This window comes from Coregonus clupeaformis, chromosome 15, assembly GCF_020615455.1.
Source record: "Coregonus clupeaformis isolate EN_2021a chromosome 15, ASM2061545v1, whole genome shotgun sequence".
In the NCBI taxonomy this organism is placed as follows: domain Eukaryota; kingdom Metazoa; phylum Chordata; class Actinopteri; order Salmoniformes; family Salmonidae; genus Coregonus; species Coregonus clupeaformis.
Window position 1 is genome coordinate 38274104 of NC_059206.1, and position 20755 is coordinate 38294858.

The 20755-nt window shown below is 46.3% G+C and overlaps 1 protein-coding gene across 1 annotated transcript in view; it reads right to left on the reverse strand.

The window, feature by feature from the left end:
- The window catches only part of LOC121582485 (endoglin), a 55117-nt gene that overhangs the window by 12658 nt on the left and 21704 nt on the right, over positions 1-20755 (reverse strand). The window contains exons 3-4 of the mRNA XM_041898304.2: positions 10556-10704; positions 3203-3322 (exon numbers count right to left, since the gene is read on the reverse strand). Of these exons, the coding sequence (XP_041754238.1) occupies positions 3203-3322; positions 10556-10704 (269 nt within the window). The remainder of the gene's footprint in view (positions 1-3202; positions 3323-10555; positions 10705-20755) is intronic.

Here is a 20755-nt window from a genome sequence, read left to right on the forward strand (position 1 = left end):
GAACAGGCACCCATCCAACAGAGATTAGGTTCGGGTCAAGGCCACTCGCCTGTCTGTCCGTCTGTCTGTCTCTGTCCCTTTGGCTCCAAAGACGCATCCTGAACTGTCTCCACGAGGGCATTCGGGGGACAATTCCAGAGGGGTCATTAACTCTTACATAACATAGTAGGGAGAGAGACCACTGTGTATTATGACTTGGTGTAATGGTAAACCACCCCATATTAGATAGGGAACTAACGTCAAGTTCTAAAACAGTGAGGATTTGATGAGGGACAATTGAGGTTGAGAGACCTTAAACCTTGATGTTGAACCCACAGGTTGGTGGCTTTTTGTGAATGTACGCAAATGTACTCGGTCCCATCTGAGTGTGTGTGGTGACTTGTCCCTGTCCCAGTCACAGCTGGATATAACACTAGGCAAGTACCCAGCAGATCTGTCAGCCTCGTGACGCACTTCCTCAGACACACAGATGCTATTTTCTTCCATTAAAATGGTAACACTCCCCAGTGATCCACTACACACTATCCCATCCTTCCATCCCACAAAAACATCCCCTCTTCATGTGCAATGTTCTCCCTCTCTGCAGGACATGAAAGGCTATACCACAGACTGCTGACAGTGTTGTAAACATCCTATTATCATGGAAGGTTATTGAGAAGTTGATATGGCCAACTTAAACAGAGACTAGAGGGTCGAAATAGATAAAAGATAAAGTTATTTATTTTACCCCTTGTGTGAGAAGCAGAGCTCAATAGGAGGATGCTTGGGCTGTGGACTTTGTCTGAACTCTCAGCTTGGTACTTATGTTCATTGTGATGAAAAGCAAGAGTTCTGTTTTAAGAGTATGGATGCCTGCAGACAAGGGGTGGTTAAATTCCCAGGCAGGGATCCCAAATCACTAACAATATAATTTACTCAAACTTCCAAACAAAACATCCTATCAGTCCTAGAGATGCACACTTTCCCTTCTGCTTAATTTCCAAAATTCTATTGACAAGACGAAACCCTTTGAGATGTACAATCTCTCCTCTGGAGTCCTCTCTTTCTGGGTTGATTGAACAACACAATACTCAAGTTAATGTCTCCACTATAACACTATACATCCCCAGTATGACTGAGACTACCCACTGGGCACACTACGTCATTTAAACGTGGAAATGTGGGTAATATTTTGTTGAGATGTTTATTCACCTACTCAAAATGACAGCCAGAAGTTTGTTGAATTCCCAATGTGTTATCACTATGCTTTCAATCATTTAAAAGCACAACAAAGTTCAAATGGGTATACAATGTCAGATATTTTGTATTTATACAATTTGATGTGTTATCAATGTTCTTCATCTAATGACCAAACAACCTGGATTGCAGTTGAGATTACATTAAAAGCACGTAGTGCAAGTGATCAATGCCGTTCGAGATTCTGCACAGACTATTATAGCAATTGTGAAGATCTCCACAGACCTGCCGACCTTTGCATGCTATCATCTTGAACAAGCACGCGTTCTATGATTACATAAGAAGACATTCATAGTTACAGTAGGCTAACCTCAATGTGGCCATGGATGTTACTCAATTTAAGTTTGAATAAATACTGTAACATTAGATTGTAAGATAGCCTTAGCTTTAGGCTATTTACTGTATTACAAAAGTATTATTGAATTGTGTTTGGTTGACAACTCAACAATATATCAACATTTGAAGGAGATGTATATTTAGTCTGGCTTTAATTCCAGTTTGACTACAATAATTGATATGTTGGATTCACGTCTACATCTCAACCAAACATTGAAGTTAAAGAATATATTATTTAAAGTGTATTTAAAGTTTGATTTGACTTAATCATATTCTTTAACTTTGATTTTTGTTTGAGATGGAGACTTGAATCCAACATATCAGATTATTAATTTGTAGACAAATTTGAAATCAACCAAAGCTTGAAACCCTAGGCCTATATGTATTGTCTATTTTTAGTTTAACCCTGGATTGAATTGAAACAATGTTGTTGACTTTGCAAATGCTATTGATGATATATGATTGATAAAGTATGGTTACATTTCATTTGCTCTGTTAAACCTACCCTTTGGAATGACTTTGATCGCAACAGTGAATATATTTTGTTATTAAGAGATCTCTCAATAATCATTCTCACGATAGCACATTGGTAGGAGTCAGTGACAATGTTTTGTCGAAGCTAAGCACGGCTGGACTTTGCGAAAAGCATGGATGGGAGACCAAATTAATAGCTGTAGATAGACTTCAGTAGGAGGTGCTACTTAGCGTATTGTTTTTTTCTGATAGTGGATGCAACGTTGAAGATCTGACATTGTTTCAAAGGTACAAATTCAACATAATTTATACAAGGTTTGTCTATTTTGAAAATTGGTTACAATGATGACAGAATCCTGTGGTTGAAATTTCACCCTAAAAACAACAATTTACATTGGTGACTTTTTTCAAATCCAATGATTTTTCCACGTAGATTCCACGTCCCAATTCATTGACAAATTATTTTGAAACAACGTTGATTCAATCAGTTTGTTCCCAGTGGGTATTAGCTTGTTCTGATCACTCCCTACTCCAACACACTCTAAGACCCTTTTTATTATGTTTTCCATATATAAAATACACACAGGTCCAGAAAACTAACAAGGGTAATTGCTTCTCCAAACTGGCCCGGGGGGTTGCACAGCAGTGGCTGGTTCTTTGTCATACAGCTGGCCAATCTGGGCCTGCAGGAAAGCATTTCTCTCCTGGTTAACTATGGAAGTAGGGAGGCCTGGCAGTGAGGCTCTACCCCCCCTCAACCCCCCTCCCTCCCAGGCTCCAAACACTAGAGCTACACAGAGCAGAGCAGCTCAGCTGGCAGGAACAGGACAAATGCCAGGCTAGACTCCCAGCCCTCACCAAGCTCCCATTAGCCAGCTATCAGTTTCAATGCAATCATACCTACTGAGATCCTTCTCTATTGCAACAGAGGTTATCGGGCATTTAGGTTTAAGTCTAATAGCCTAAGACGTTGAAGTCAGCATCTACTTTCCTCCCAGCTAGTGTAATATTTCTGGAATAATAATTTGCATAGATATTTTCATGTACTCTTTATACACTGACTTAAAGTATTGCTCTTACACTAACAGATGCAAACCCCTAAGGAAACAAGTAGGAGGCAAAAGGCAACAATTACATAAGGAGAGGTGGTACTTACGTAAAAGCTGACATCCGTGTTAGCATGGGCCGCAGTGTATGTGATCTGCTCTGAGTCTGTGGTGATGATGAGGTGCATTGGCTGGGCAGTGGTCATGTTCAAATCAAACATGGTGGGAGCCTAGAGAAGACAGATTAATCAAGTTAAACTTCAGGAAAAATGTGATGATGACTGTAACACAAAGTAAATGTTTGTCACAATTCACAATTTGAGTTTGTTAGCTTCAGAAAAACAAGTTTAACCCCCCTCCACCATCTGAGTGTACAGTACACATCAACATCATCACCACATCAACAATGGCTGTACATTCAAAACAGCGGCATGCATAATATGTACAGTCAATATAGCATAAACAACATGTATGGCTGGCAGGGGAAGTGGTGGTGGCGTTGTGAACTTTGTTGTGATTAGGAAGAAAATAAATCAAGCGGCATAAACATTTGTTTTGTCCTCTGGCGCTTTTTGGACAGGGTCACACTGGGGAAGGCAATGTCTACTGTAGGATTCTGAGACCTAATCTGTTCTCATTTTGGTCACCCTATAGACCTTCCATAAGGGGCAATGTCTTTGTTCATGACTGTCTCTTGATAAGTGGTATAAAATGTACTATGACAGATAAGATAAGGCTTACTGGAATGCTACCATGTTTGCCTGACTGACTAGTACATACTGTACACACACACACACACAAGCACACAAAACCTGGTTCCCAATCTATTCCCCTCATTCGTATATGGATTCCACACTTCCATGTTGAAAAATCGACTTCTCCTTCAACAGTGTTATTCCATTTCACAGAGTCAGCGCACAGCATCATTTAAAATACAATGACTCCACACTGCAATGTAATGATCGTATGGTGGGGTAACACATGGTGTTCTCGGGACACAAATTTAATCTAACACCTTTAATTTATTTTGAAAGGACCGGGTTTGGGATTGGAATGTTGCCTGACAGCTCAACACAAGGGTTTCTATTGTGTTCTGTCTCTCCCACAGAGAAAGTCATTGAGAGAAGCCCATTTCTGTTCCCTTCACTTCAGGACAATACATGAAAAATCGAAGGACGGCCCGCATGCTAAATTATGTACCGCTTTCCTCACTTCTTCAATTCCAGAGACAACAAGATGCGAAAGATTCCGTTGATGGTAGGTGTCATTTGTGTGATTTGATAGCATCAGCTAATATGAGACACAAAACATTACGTAGTCTCTCTAGTAATGGGAAAGTTAGCTACTATAAATCACTGTGTAATGTGGAAATATGACATATTCATCCCAAGTGGCAGGTGTTGGCTGACCGTTTTGATGGCTAGGGCTGCCAAGGAGTTTATAGCAGAGGAACAGTCTACAGCAAAACCTGTCCAATACTACAGACAAACCAGCACAACACTGGTGGGACCAGCTCATTCATCCAATCCAACACCAGTGATCCCAGTCCAGCACCAGTTCTTGCTGTGAGGCTTGGGGTACCATGAGGAGTGGATGTGAGAGGCTTGGGGTACCAGGAGGAGTGGAGGTGAGAGGCTTGGGGTACCAGGAGGAGTGAAGGTGAGAGGCTTGGGGTAGCAGGAGGAGTGGAGGTGAGAGGCTTGGGGTACCAGGAGGAGTGGAGGTGAGAGGCTTGGGGTACCAGGAGGAGTGAAGGTGAGAGGCTTGGGGTACCAGGAGGAGTGGAGGTGAGAGGCTTGGGGTACCAGCATAGGCCCTGAGCAATGGAGCAAACGGAGCAGCTGCATCCCCAATTTCAAAATAGGGGTGCAAACGCATGTTTTTGTATTAAAATATATAAGTCAATTTTATATATGATATAATAATTAACAGATTGTATTTTGCACCCCGTCGCCTCAAGATGAATGGTTTTGACCACTCAAGTATTTATTCGCTCCTGTGCGCCACTGTTTTGGTTCAGTGCAATTAGAAAGCACTAGTTGCACCACTGGTGTTTAAAATGAAAAGGCACCTGCAAAAGAAAATTGTTTATCTACATTTGTATCGTTGTTTCATGTCCAATGGCTCTGAGTAGCCTTCACATCAGCCTACCAAAGTTCCACCTTAGTAGAAAATTGCATGTCCGGTAGCTCGTGGGCTGTCAATGAGTAGCTCGCAAGTAGATACCCACTGGGCACACACTGGTATGCCTAATATTACATGATTAAATCTGGGACATCATTTTTGTCCCCAAGGCATTTAACACTATTCTGCATTTTTGGAGTGGAGGTGAGGCTTGGAGTACCAGGAGGAGTGGAGGTGAGGCTTGGAGTACCAGGAGGAGTGGAGGTGAGGCTTGGAGTACCAGGAGGAGTGGAGGTGAGGCTTGGAGTACCAGGAGGAGTGGAGGTGAGGCTTGGAGTACCAGTAGGAACAGAGGTGAGAGGCTTAGCCATATCCTCTCCACTAATCTCTTCTCCCCTCTCCGGTGACAGCAGAGTCAACATGTCCACCTTGCCAGCCCCCTGCAGTTGACTCCAAGCCCTGACAGAGAGAGGACAAGACGTGCATCAATGCCCTCCTGTACACTATCTGCCTCAGTGGTCCTAGAGGAGATTAGACAGTCTCTATCTGAGTGGCAGTGGCCCCGACACACGCTTAGCGCACAAAGCACAGCTCCACTAGGCTGCATCAGGATTCAGCAGGCTGGTAGTCAGATGTACAGAGAGTAAGATAAGCATATTCTAGTTCACAGTTCATACCACAGTGGACAACAGGTGAACAGTGTTGGGCTTCAGCTTTAGGTAAGTCGAATATGTTCTTGCAATATTTACCTGGTAAGTGAAGAATGCATTGTAAGCCAGTGAAGTTTACAAAGAGCAACAAAGAAGAAAAAGAAAAGAGGAAGAAAGGATATTTATATTCTGTTTTCAACTTGCCAATGAATTACCTTAATTTAATCCATTTTTACTTTGTGAATCCCATTTTGTTGTTAAAATACTGAAGTGGACGACAGTACTTAAATACCTCCAAAATACAGTTCTGAAGAGGAGCTTTTGGGGAATTAACTATTAATATGAACAAAAAGCCGCTTTTATCCCGTCTTAAAGCCTCTCAAAGCGATTTTTATAAAAATCTCTGAATGCTTGCTTGTTTGGAGCTAGATTCTCTTGGCTGCTGGCCTTGGTTCTTTGCGTGGAGAGTACTGTGCGAGGGTGCTGAGGAACACGGTGTCTTTCTATTTGTCTATGCTCACTCTTATTAAATTGATCGTCTGCTGCCTGCTGTTGACAGCGTGCATTCTGACAGGGCCACGCTGAGCTGAGGCGAGGGGCCTAGGTGGAAAAGTTGGACCCCTGATGTTTGGAGCTGGTGGGAGGAGCCCCCCAGTGTATTGTCTGAGGCCTACCACTGGGCTAATACACAAGGCCTCCGCAAGGGCCATGTTCAACACACACACACACACACACACACACACACACACACACACACACACACACACACACAAACAGACAGACAACACACCACGATAGCTGCTGTAAACAGGCCAGGCAGGACCAGCAGTGTGTTGTGGATGTAAGAGAGCAACAGATGCTGTGTCCATGTATGCACACTCACTCACACACACACACACACACACACACACACACACACACACTCATTTAGTGTGACCAATAGGCAGTTTGATATCATCTCCCCTCTGTCCACCTTAATTGACTCACTCCTCTTTTCTATTAATCATCTTCACAGAACACACCTGTGATCATCTCCGATCCACAGACAAACCTTCGTCAAAGATTATGGATATACTGACAAGATACATGTCTCTCCGCCCTAACAATGGGAGTCCTTGTCTACAAAGCGGCACGGCAGGCTGTCTAGCTCCTGCCTATCCTTTCTTTGGATTGGTGGATCAATTTAATTATTTAATTTTTTGAATATTCTATGAGGGTTGTTGACGTCAACTGCCTGTATTCAATGGAGAGAGATGCTATGCTACTAGCCTCATGCCATGAATATGCATAGCCATCTTGAGAAAACTGATACAAAGTGTTTTTCTCAAAGTTGCCGGGATGTCACGTGTCCTACTTATATCAGTACACTCCTAAGCATTACGAGAAAAAAAATGTGTTGACCAAATTCGACACTCACTCATCAAACAAAATCTACTTGCGGATTGTGTGTGTGTGTGCATGCGTGTGTGAATTACTGACAAGGAGTCAGACCAAGCTGCAGGCAAACAGTCTAACTGATTAAATTATCAGTTTCCCTTGCCACTGTCTATCATCTCAGAGCATTAAAGTACGCCGCTTGCCTAGTCTTTTCAATAGTGTCAGTATATGTTTATCATCGAAACTCAGAGAATGCCTCCTGAAATACCTTGAAGAAGCAGGATTACTCAATAACCAGTCAGCTGAGAGATACATGTTCTCTTCTTCTGCTGTTCATGATATAAATTGGCCTCTTGTTGCCTCCAACAAGTGAAGTGGCCATTGTTTAGACTATGTACTTTGCTGACAACTAGACTTTACACTTCCCTTTCAATGAAACATAGTAGGGTCTTAGATGAGCTGTTATCCTGGTTGGAAATAGTTTGGGGTTGAGAATCCTATTGCTATGAATCCTATCGTTATTCCATGAGTGTTCTAGCAAATCACACAGTATACAGTAAATGTGTGACTCATTTTCCCAGTTGTCTGACAGTGTATCAGTCTGGTATGGACAACTTATTCACTATTCACTCAGTTTGAGTCAATAGAGTCAAGGATGTGTCTGTGACTAATATACTGTATGAGTCAACAGGATTTACGCATGCAAATCAGTTGGGAAAAAACTGTAATTTCACTTTTAACCAAAACTCAATGGTCTTTATAAAATAACTGTCATTGCTTCTTCTTCTTACTTTCTCCATCACTCTCTCCAACATACTCTATAAGTTGGAACAATGCACGTTGTCGTCTCTGGTCGCTCGCCCTTGCTATTTTTGTTCCTGTGCTTTCAAGATACAATTGTTTTCCTCCTCAGACTTTTTTTTTCTCTCGAGGGCTTTTGCTGGTGCATAACAGCTTCCCGTTATTCTTTGTCTCTCTCCCCTAACCCGAGCTGGCTCCGACGGTCCAGTCTAGGCTGTGAGCCAATGCCCGTGCCAGAATGTGACATCATTGGGGTCTGGACAAGCGCCTCCCCTCCTGCCCTGTCCAGCCCTCCTGCCTTCCATCTTCCCTTCTCTCCCTCTTGTCCTTCCATCCCCCTCCCATGCTGAACCCATACACAAGCCGCCAGGCAGCCACACTTCCCATATGACCCCTCCCTTCCACAAACACCTTTGTCCCCACCTCCCTTCTTTAGGTGGCCTAATATTCCATCATAGTTGTTTACAGTGGAAATTGAGGAATGGTCAGGGTTGAATCCTGGCAGGGGGTGAGGGGAGTTCAGGGGTGATGGGGAGCTGGGAGGGGGGAAGGCCACGTGAACTCTTTTGCTTAGGGAGGAGTGATTTGTTTTTCTGTCTGTGTGGAGTGCATGCAGGTGAGCAGTGAACTACTCTATAAAACCCTAAATCAAACTGCTAAAAACAGAGGAGAGAGAGAGCGAGAGAGAGAATAACAACTCTCCTTTCCATCCACTGGTAATTTTGCCTTCAGCCAAGGACATACCCCTGCTTTGTGTCTGAGGATAAACAAAGCCTCCAAGCCTTCCAAATCGTACATTTTCAGCACTGCCCCAAACTGATGCAGTAAAGGGAGTGATAAGGCTGTGTGTGTTGAGAAATGGCATGAACCCTCACTCTCCAATTCCAAACATTCAGCCTGGTCCCACAGGAGAACAGGATATGTTTGCTCTGTGGAATGTCCACGGGATCACACGGCACCCTCCAGCTCCAGACAAACTACAGCCTTTGTGTTCATCCTCTCCAATCTTTTCGTGTTTCATAAAACCTGGCAGTAAAGAGCTAACACTTCTTCTACACCACATTTCTCTTTCTTGATCCACTCTAAGACCATTCTTGGAAGAAATCTGTCTTTGTTTAGCTGTGTACATAAAAACATGGTTAAGAAAAAGTTTGCATGTTCTAGTTGTTTTCTAGGACGTCTGCCAGAGAGAGAAGCAGAGGAAAACAGGAAGAGATTTCCAGTATTTTTCCATTTAGTGCAGGCAGGCCGAGGGCCTCCTTTAGCCTTCATTAAGGTGAGGAATCCAGGCAGGCATCCTCAGATACTGTATCATTCTGTGATGGCGTCTCATCCGATGCACAACCACACACTCATTTACTCACCCCCTGTAACTTATGGGTAATTTATACCACACAGACCTACTCCTGGGTGAGCCCCCTTTAATTCATATTAAATAGGGAATGAGAGAGAGAGAGAAATGTAGTGCGTGTGTGTGTGTGCCGAGTATGTGTGTGCGTGTGTGTGTGCGCGTGTGTGTGTGCGTGCGTGAGTGTGTTTGATAGAGAAAGATAGAGACAGAGACGGAGAGAGAAAGAGAGACAGAGAGAGAGACAGAGAGTGAAGGACGAGAGAGAGAGAGCACTTATAAAGAAATTACTAATATGTGCTGACCAGACACTGTCAGAAAATGAAAAATGAAGTCTGCGTAGGAAATAGCAGTGTAGGATTACATTCGTCCTCCTAAGCACTGATCTAGGGTCAGTTTCCTCAATTTATTTCCAATTGATCCTACTGCAATTTATGGTACAACTTTTTGACATCAACCTCTACTCCACACACGTAGCCCCATTCCCCATGCAGGCTGTTGGATGCAGTGGTGTGTTTTCACACTACTGTGTATGTAGTGTAAGCCTGTAAGGAACACCATTCACCTCAGGGGCGACCCCAGCTCCATGCTATGTTTGGCATGTGTTTGCACTTATCAGGCTAACCAGAGGAGGTGTCCCTAATGTTGACTCTCAGCCACATGGGAAAACTAGCTAACCTAGCACGCTAACGCTCATCTGGTATCAATCTCATGAGAAAGCTAGCGTAGTGTGCTAACTCTCATCTGGCATCAATCTCATGAGAAAGCTAGCCTGGTGTGCTAAAGCTCATCTGGTATCAATCTCACACAGACACTCTCCCAGAACAATGTTTCCCCCAGGAATGGGACAAACATTCCAGCTATATTGAGCTACAGTAGCTATCTACTATATGGACTCCAGATATTACAGAATGTAATCTAACAATGCAGAACATTTTGAAAAGTTAATGCTATGGTGTTATTTGAAAAACTATGGCTACAGTCATTTGAAAAAATATGACTACAGTAAAATCCTATTACCTCACATATCAGTGTACTGCATATTGGAACCTGTGTCTTAATCCTGGACATCTTCAGACTGAGCATACTGGTCGATTGAAATGCAGTGGAAGCCTTCCACAGTAGTTTAGGACAGACAAACTGTATACAGTAGATTGCCTTACCCCAGTAGTATAGTGCAGGCTGAGGATGTGAACCTCTTTGCTGTCCTGAGTGGTGTAGTTGGTCCAGCAGCCTGGAAGCATCTCTCTCACCCTGATCCAGGCATTCTGGTTTTCAGGGACCGCCACTGGCTCACACGTCTGCTGGGATGCTGGGGGAGAGAAGGGGAAAACCTGGTTAAACAGAGTAGAGGTCACATGTTCTAGAACCATACATTTTATTGAACCTTTATTTAACCAGTCTAGAACAAAATTCTTGATTTCAATGATGGCCAATAATGTGGAAAGGATTCTGCATGCAACCGAAAAGGGTTCTACCTTGAGCCAAAAACAGTTCTTCAAAGGGTTCTCCTATGGGGACAGCAGAAGAACCCATTTTAGGTTCTAGATAGCACCTTTTTTTCTAAGAGTGTACAAGACGAGAGGTACAATAAAAAGAGAACACCAAGGAGAGCTGACAGAGCTCTATTATGACCATATGAATAATTCATTCTGAATTTCCTCGTAATGTTTTATGCATAACCCTTAAATACAGTAAAACCCAATATACAGTATCATTAGCAAGATATATTCATAGACATGTTAGGCAACATACAAAGAGCTCGGTAGAATAGCGCTATAATGCATGATCTGAAACACATATTCAATCACCCTCTTGGTTACAGACTAGCCTAGCCTATGGAGGGTGTTGTTTTCCTGTTCTATTCATCTCTGATTCCTCCACATGCACTCCACCACTTGTGCTTCAGTGACTGCCTATGGAAGGGAAGGAGGGGACGAGGTTTGCATGGCGGGTCATTAGGAAGCAGCGCTGCCGTGTGTTATAATCAGGAGATAAAGTAAGGAGTATGGATGCTAAATGTGTGGGAGGGGCTGCCGGTCTGACTGGCACGGCTGATAGGTCGAGTTTATCTGGGACCTCACGGCCTCTGCTATCCCTCACTCCATGACTGCACCACGCCGCACCACAGGGAGTTTCCTCCCCAACCTCTGTTCTCTGTCACACAGACACAGGGGCAGCTGATGTACTACTGTGTGTGTGTGTGTGTGTGTGTGTGATAGTAGGGAGTGAGTCAGAGAGACTGGCATTGTGTGGAGACCTCAGAGGGAACAGTTAAAAAAATAATGTATTTGCTTTCTCTGTTCCTAATACTTTGTCCACTGGGGGAGTGTCCTTTTGGTGCTTAATAAATTATCCCACCATTAAACCGCCTCCTTCCTCAGGAAGAGCAGGGTCAGGTGTCGCTTCCGACCCAATCAACAGTCAGCACTAGGACCAAGTCCCGCCCAGCCCGGTGAGATCTGATTGGGGCTTTATCGGCACCCTGCGGGGTCATTGGGTGGCAGGCGTCACGGTTGCGGCACGTTCAGATCTGGATTGGCTGTGCTGGGGGCTGGGCCCTGATGCCCCCCAGCTCAGACTGTCTGTCTCCTTACCCAGATATGATCACAGGACAGATACGACAGAGACGACCCTGGTCTGAGTCTCTGAGTCCCAATCAGTAGACGCGTATCTAAACAGGATATCATATTACCACTGACACCCATTATGGAAAGGGCTGATATTATTGAGCGCAGAGGACAATGCTCCATTGGAAAATGTATGAGGATTTTCAGCTCGTTCTGTGTGATTGATCTTTAAATTCCTCTGATGATTCGAATACCTCGCCATTTTCTAGAAAGATCAGTTATCATTCAGCTGATACGTTTCACAGTGGCAGAATTTAATGATCGGATTTAGACACGTTTAATGGTTTATTCTGAGAACTTATTACGAGAGATCAAAACTGCAATGAACACCTAAGAGACAATCATAGCTTTTCAGTTCCAGGGCCTGTTCATATTCACAAAGCATATCAGAATACCAGTGCTGATCTAGGATCAGCTCACCCCTGTCTATATAACCTTATTCATTATGATCTAAAAGGCTAAACTGATCCTATATCAGCGCTCCTGCAGACCTAGGCTTTCCCTACTATAACTACATGGTGCAAGGTCTATGGGGGAGGGGGTTTATGGTTGATCAGCGCCATGGAAGGATGGAGGGAGAGAGAGGGGGGTTGAACAGGAAACAACAATGTTCGTGAGGGCAACAGGAAATGCCCTGTTTAGACAGCTGGCCTGATGATGACGGAGAGCCCAGGCAGAGGACATTGTCATCACTACGAGGGGGAGGGATGGAGGGAGAGAAGGGAGAGAGAGAAGGGGCATGAGTAAAGTCAAGCCAATACCCACCACACAAACAGCTCTTTCTTTCCAGCCTCTCATCTTTTCGTTAATGAACTGTGGCTTTCTTTCTTTCCCCACTGTTCAGTGAGCGAGATCCTCCCTCTCTTTTCTCATCATCCCTCTTCTCCTGCCCTAGTCAAGACCCAGCTTCCTGTTATTCTGCCCCTGTGCCTTCATAATGTCCACTCAATATCCAGATTACCTCCCATAAAGAAACGCTGTCTCATGTGACAGAGTCAACAGCCTGTGACTGCGCAGGCTGGGGGGGGGACTACTTTACGTAAATCACCCCTTGGTGTCTGCCACCACTGAGCAAAGCACACACACACACAGAGAGAGATCCTCCCCTTATCCTATTTACCGGTCACAAAGAATATAAACCATAGTCACACTGACCCCTCTGCCTGACCCGGAAATGCCAACGGCCTCACTAAGCGGTTTGCTGGTAAATGAGCTATAGAGAAGTGCCGTTCCATTCCTCCTCTGTCTTTATCTATTTTTATCAGCAGCGCCTTACATTTTATTTTCCATGAGAAGAAGAGATGTTGAGGAACGATGGTGGTGATTCCCATTTAGATGTGAGTTAGATGTGAGTCAGGGTTGAAGGAATGCATCATGATTTTAGATGCCAGAGGATGTAGCCTTTATGAGATGTATGATATGATCTGGATGATAGGATAAGATAATAGAGGATGTTAAGGAAATGATGATGAGGCTCATGTATTTAGGTCTTTGGCTTGAATCGCGTCTAGCCATCTTGCTGAATCTGCCATTAATACCTCTCCTCCTCCCTTATCATTTTCTGCCTGTCTGTGTCTGTCTCTTCACTGTCCCTTCTAGTCTTATTGTTCTGGTCAACTCCCAGACCTAAACACCGCGACAAAACAACAAACAAAACGAAACGTGAAGTCCAAGGCAGCACAGCACAACATACCTTAACTGGAACAAGATCCCACAACTAACTAGTGCCAAAAGGCTGCCTAAGTATTGTCCCCAATCAGAGACAACGAGCGACAGCTGCCTCTGATTGGGAACCACACCGGCCAACATAGAAATAGACATACTAGAACACCAACAGAAATATATAACATAGAACATACACACCCTGACTCAACATATACGAGTCCCCTGAGTCAGGGCGTGACAGTACCCCCCCCCCAAAGGTGCGGACTCCGACCGCTCCACATAAACATAACAGGGTAGGGGCCGGGTGGGCATTCCGCCTCGGAGGCGGATCCGGCTCCGGGCGTGACCACCACCTATTCTCCGCCTCCCTTGTTGCGCCCCTGGTCTGGTCTGGACCTCGGCGCGCTGCTTCCCCTCTCCTTCCTCCCACGAAGTACCAAGCCCTGTCTGGACCCTGGTGTGGGAGACCCCAAACCTGGAGAGGGGCTGACGTCTGGGTCTGGACTAGAACCGCTGACCGGAGCTGGATCAGGCACCGGTGGAGCGGACTGCTCGGGCTCCGGAGTGGAGCCGCTGACCGGAGCTGGACTGGACCCCGGTGGAGCGGATTGCTCTGGCTCCGGAGTGGATCCGCTGACCGGAGCTGGATCAGGCACCGGTGGAGCGGACTACTCTGGCTCCGGACTGGAGCTGCTGACTGGTGCTGGACCAGTCACCGGTGGAACGGGCACGGGCCGTGCCGGACTGGACACACTCACCACTGGTCTGGTGCGAGGAGCAGGCGCGGGCCGAACCGGACTAGGAACATGCACCACTGGCTTGGTGCGAGGAGCAGGAACAGGCCGGGCCGGGCTGGGAACACGCACCACTGGCTTGGTGCGAGGAGCAGGAACAAGTCGGGCCGGGCTGGCGACGCGCACCACTGGCTTGGTGCGAGGAGCAGGAACAGGCCGGACCGGGCTGGCGACGCGCACCACTGGCTTGGTGCGAGGAGCAGGAACAGGCCGGACCGGGCTGGCGACGCGCAACACTGGCTTGGTGCGAGGAGCAGGAACAGGCCGGACCGGGCTGGCGACGCGCACCACTGGCTTAGTGCGAGGAGCAGGAACAGGCCGGGCCGGGCTGGGAACACGCACCACTGGCTTGGTGCGAGGAACAGGAACAGGCCGGACCGGGCTGGCGACGCGCAACACTGGCTTGGTGCGAGGAGCAGGAATAGGCCGGGCCGGGCTGGCAACGCGCACCACTGGCTTGGTACGAGGAGCAGGAACAGGCCGGGCCGGGCTGGCGACGCGCACCACTGGCTTGGTGCGAGGAGCAGGAACAGACCGGACCGGGCTGGCGACGCGCACCACTGGCTTGGTGCGAGGAGCAGGAACAGGCCGGGCCGGGCTGGGAACACGCACCACTGGCTTGGTGCGAGGAGCAGGAACAGGCCGGGCTGGACTGGGAACACGCACCACTGGCTTGGTGCGAGGAGCAGGAACAGGCCGGGCTGGCGACGCGCACCACTAGCTTGGTGCGAGGAGCAGGAACAGGCCGGGCCGGGCTGGGAACACGCACCACTGGTTTGGTGCGAGGAGCAGGAACAGGCCGGGCCGGGCTGGGAACACGCACCACTGGCTTGGTGCGAGGAGCAGGAACAGGCCGGACCGGGCTGGCGACGCGCAACACTGGCTTGGTGCGAGGAGCAGGAAAAGGCCGGGCCGGGCTGGCGACGCGCACCACTGGCTTGGTGCGAGGAGCAGGAACAGGCCGGGCCGGGCTGGCGACGCGCACCACTGGCTTGGTGCGAGGAGCAGGAACAGGCCGGACCGGGCTGGCGACGCGCACCACTGGCTTGGTGCGAGGAGCAGGAACAGGCCGGGCCGGGCTGGGAACACGCACCACTGGCTTGGTGCGAGGAGCAGGAACAGGCCGGGCTGGCGACGCGCACCACTGGCTTGGTGCGAGGAGCAGGAACAGGCCGGGCTGGCGACGCGCACCACTGGCTTGGTGCGAGGAGCAGGAACAGGCCGGGCCGGGCTGGGAACACGCACCACTGGCTTGGTGCGAGGAGCAGGAACAGGCCGGGCTGGCGACGCGCACCACTGGCTTGGTGCGAGGAGCAGGAACAGGCCGGGCCGGGCTGGGAACACGCACCACTGGCTTGGTGCGAGGAGCAGGAACAGGCCGGGCTGGCGACGCGCACCACTGGCTTGGTGCGAGGAGCAGGAACAGGCCGGGCCGGGCTGGCGACGCGCACCACTGGCTTGGTGCGAGGAGCAGGAACAGGCCGGGCCGGGCTGGGAACACGCACCACTGGTTTGGTGCGAGGAGCAGGAACGGGCCGGACCAGACTGCGAAGGCGGACTGGAGGTCTAGAGCGGAGAGCTGGCACAACCCGTCCTGGCTGGCTGCCCACTTTCGCACTACACATGCGGGGCGCTGGCACAGGACGCACTGGGCTGTGCACGCGCACTGGCGATACATCTCGTAGAACAGCCGCAGGATATGCGGGACCGAGGAGGCGTACTGGAGACCAGGAGCGTTGAGCCGGCACACCCCGTCCTGGCTGAATGCCCATCTTCACACGACACGTGCGTGGTGCTAGCACAGGACGTACAGGACTGTGCCGGCACACTGGCGACACAGTACGTAGCTCCGCATAACACGGAGCCTGCCCAGTCACACGCTTCCTCCCGTGAGTACGGGGAGTTGGCTCTGTCTCTAACACTAGGCTCCGCCAACCACCCTTTTAGCCCCCCCCAACATTTTATTGGGGCTGTCTCTCGGGCTTCTTCCTCGGCCGGCACCTTCTGCGTTGCCGCTGCTCCTCTCTATACTGCACTGTCTCCTCCCAAGGACGGCGATCCATCCCGGCCTGAATCTCCTCCCATGTCCAGGAACCATTTCCTTCCAGGATCTCCTCCCATGTCCAGGCTGTCTGCTCCTGGACACGCTGCTTGGTCCTCGTTTGGTGGGAGCTTCTGTCACGTTTGTTTATAGACGGGACGGACCAAAGCGCAGCGTGATATGCGTGCATGTTTATTGAATATTAAACACCGCGACAAAACAACAAACAAAACGAAACGTGAAGTCCAAGGCAGCACAGCACAACATACCTTAACTGGAACAAGATCCCACAACTAACTAGTGCCAAAAGGCTGCCTAAGTATGGTCCCCAATCAGAGACAACGAGCGACAGCTGCCTCTGATTGGGAACCACACCAGCCAACATAGAAATAGACATACTAGAACACCAACATAGAAATATATAACATAGAACATACACACCCTGAATCAACATATACGAGTCCCCTGAGTCAGGGCGTGACAATTTCACTTCACATGTCCACTAGGCACATGACGCATGGTGGGTGTGGAAACAAATCGCTTCACTTTAGCGCATAGTCAATCATAATTAATCACAGATGTACATATGGTCATTAAGGATTATATTTACATTTTTACATTTTAGTCATTTAGCAGACGTTCTTCTCCAGAGCGACTTACAGTTAGTGAGTGCATAAATGTTTTATACAAATCGGTCCAAGTTAAAACCTAACCAACAGAAAAAGAATATTACATTGGAAACTGTTGAAATACCCGCCCATTTGACCATTACGCGCAGGATGCGCGGTGGCCGTAGATATAATTACAGTGACCTACTTCAAAAACTCTAATAATAATTTGATATCAATGAGATGGGCACGTGTTGTAGTTACAGAAAATCGAATATACTGTATACTGTATGTACAAAATTACCAAGTGGAGACCTGGATGGCAGGACAAATCAATGTGACATATTCATGTAAGAAATGGTCTGTTATCAAACTCTTGGTTAAGATCTTTTGGAGACATGACGGACAAACGGTGAATCCAATACAATTCTCTTCTCAGTAATACATTATCAGTATCTCCCCTGCTCCTAGGACTCTTAACATGTTCGATACCAATGTATCTCAGAGACCTGATGTTGTGACGAGCCTCCATGAAATGCGCAGCCACAGGGTTTCTCTGGTTAAGAGTCCTGATATTACTCCTGTGTTCTGCTATCCTTATTTTCAGAGCTTGTTTTGTTTTACCTACATAGCATAGACCACAAATACACTTGATCAGATATACCCAATTTTTGGTGGAACACGTAATGATGCCCTTAATCTTAATGGCCTTGCCCGTGATAGGGTGATTGAACATTGTGCATTTGTTTGTAAAGTTACACATAATAATTCATATTTCCTGTTGCTGCTGTAGCAAACAGGCTCACATAAAGATCCTACATCTGTACGTGTATTGTGAACAATGACATCATGTAGCGGAAAAAGCCAGTATGGCTCCTTCCTCTCAACAGTTGTCGGAAAGCAGAAATACTAAACGCATTACTTTATCATCAGCCTCAGTTCTTATTTCGGGGGGAGGGGGTGAAAGGTCCAACGTCAGTATTCTGTGGGGTGGATCTCCCGACTCAGCAGAAAGAGGACCTTTGCTAGAAATAAAAACCCACACAACTCTGACATTAAGGGTAATATATTCAAGAGAGGCAATGTGACCCTGCCCGCAACAAGCCATATCCTGGAAACAGTGACTTCCTTTATTGAGTCTCCTCACAGAGTCAAAGGATCAAACCACTATTCACTTCGACAGGGAGGAACAGCAAAATGCAGATGAAGCAGTTTTGACTTGTACTATCCTACATTCACCTATATTTGAGATAGGATATTCATTATTTTACATCAAGACCTGAGAATTTGATTTAAAAAGGTAGTCTGGGGAATCAAGAGAGTATTCTTTATTTGTATTTATTTTTTCATGAATACAGTAGTCTGCTAAAAGCCACAGACTTGTAGCCCCCTTACAACAGGACCCTAACAATATGTATTTTGTCATTTGTATTACACAGGGCTGAACTACAATCCAATGTATTTCGTAACAACATACTTTCGAGAGCTGTAATTTGTATTTTCTAAATACAAAATACTTTTCTATACAATTTTTTTTATAGTGGTTGACCATTTTGTGGCCCCCTTCAACCCTGCATTGGTATCAGAACTCTGATGACACTATGGTGTGAGCGTCTGCTAAATGAACTGAATACGAATGCATTTGGAAAGTATTCAGACCCCTTGACCTTTTCCACATTTTGCTAGGTTACAGCCATATTCTAAAATTGATTCAATAGTTTTTTTCCACATCAATCTACACACGATACCCCATAATGACAAAGCAAAAACAGCTTTGTAGAAATTTTTGCTAATTTGAAGAAGATTTTTTTTTATATATATAGAAATATACAATTTACATAAGTATTCAGACCCTTTATTCAGTACTTTGTTGAAGCACCTTTGGCAACCTTGAGTCTTCCTGGGTATGACACTACAAGCTTGGCACACCTGTAATTGGGGAGTTTCTCCCATTCTTCTCTGCAGATCCTCTCAAGCTCTATCAGGTTGGATGGGGAGCGTTGCTGCACAGCTATTTTCAGGTCTCTCCAGAGATGTTCAAGTCCGGGCTCTGGCTGAGCCACTCAAGGACATTCAGAGACTTGCCCCGAAGCCACTCCTGCGTTGTCTTGGCTGTGTACTTAGGGTCGTTTTCCTGTTGGAAGGTGAACCTTTGCCCCAGTCTGAGGTCCTGAGCGCTCTGGAACAGGTTTTCATCAAGGATCTCTCTGTACTTTGCTCCGTTCATCTTTGCCTTGATCCTGACTAGTCTCTCAGTCCCTGCCGCTGAAGAATACCCCCACAGCATAATGTGCCACCACCATGCTTCACCGTAGTGATGGTGCAAGGTTTCCTCCAGACGTGACGCTTGGCATTCAGGCCAAAGAGTTGAATCTTGGTTTCATCAGACCAGAGAATCTTGTTTCTCATCGTCTGAGAGCTTTTTCTGAAGAGTGGATTCCTTCTGGCCACTCTACCATAAAGGCCTGATAGGTGGAGTGCTGCAGAGATGGTTGTCCTTCTGGAAGGTTCTCCCATCACCACAGAGGAACTGTAGAGCTCTTTCAGAGTGACCATCAGGTTATTGGTCACCTCCCTGACCAAGGCCCTTCTCCCCCGATTGCTCAGTTTGGCCGGGCGGCCAGCTCTAGGAAGAATCTTGGTGGTTCCAAACTTCTTCCATTTAAGAATGATGGAGGCCACTGTGTTCTTAGGGACCTTCAATACTGCAGACATTTTTTGGTACCCTTCCCCAGATCTGTGCCTCGACACAATCCTGTCTCGGAGCTCTACGGACAATTCCTTTGAATTCATGGTTTGGTTTTTGCTCTGACATGCACTGTCAACTGTGGGACCTTATATAGACAGGTGTGTGCCTTTCCAAATCATGTCCAATCAATTGAATTTACCACAAGTGGACTCCAATCAAGTTGTAGAAACATTTCAAGGATGATCAATGGAAACAGGATGCACCTGAGCTCAATTTCGAGTCTCATAGCAAAGGGTATGAATACTTATGTAAATAAGGTATTTTTTTGTGGTTATATTTTTTTTAATATGCAAACATTTCAAAAACCTGTTTTCGCTTAGTCATTATGGGGTATTGTGTGTAGATTGCTGAGGATTTTTATTTTATTTTATCCATTTTAGAATAAGGCTGTAACGTAACAAAATGTGGTGAAAGTCAAGGGGTCTGAATACTTTCCGAAGCATGCTGAGTATTATTCTAATAAGCTCCACCCCGAAAAAAGGCCAATAATAATATCCAGTGTGCTTTGCAGTTCATTTTCACATATACAGTACATATACATTTTGGTAATTTAGAAGACACTCTTATCCAGAGTGACTTACAGTCAGTGCATTCAACTATGGTGGATAAACAACAACATATCACAGTCATAGCCAGTAGAACGTTTCTGTAACCATCACTTAGAATGTTGTTGCTGTTTGGGCCTGCTACTTGCAAATGTATTTTAAAATATAAAAAAACACATATTTTTACGAAATACATATTAAAATACAACTATTTTGTAGTTTATTTGGATACATTGATCTTTATGGTGTTTTGTAATAGTATTTTGTATTCGTATTTTGTAATTGTGTTTTGTAATTTTTGCCCATCCTTGATGTCTATCAACTGGTTCCA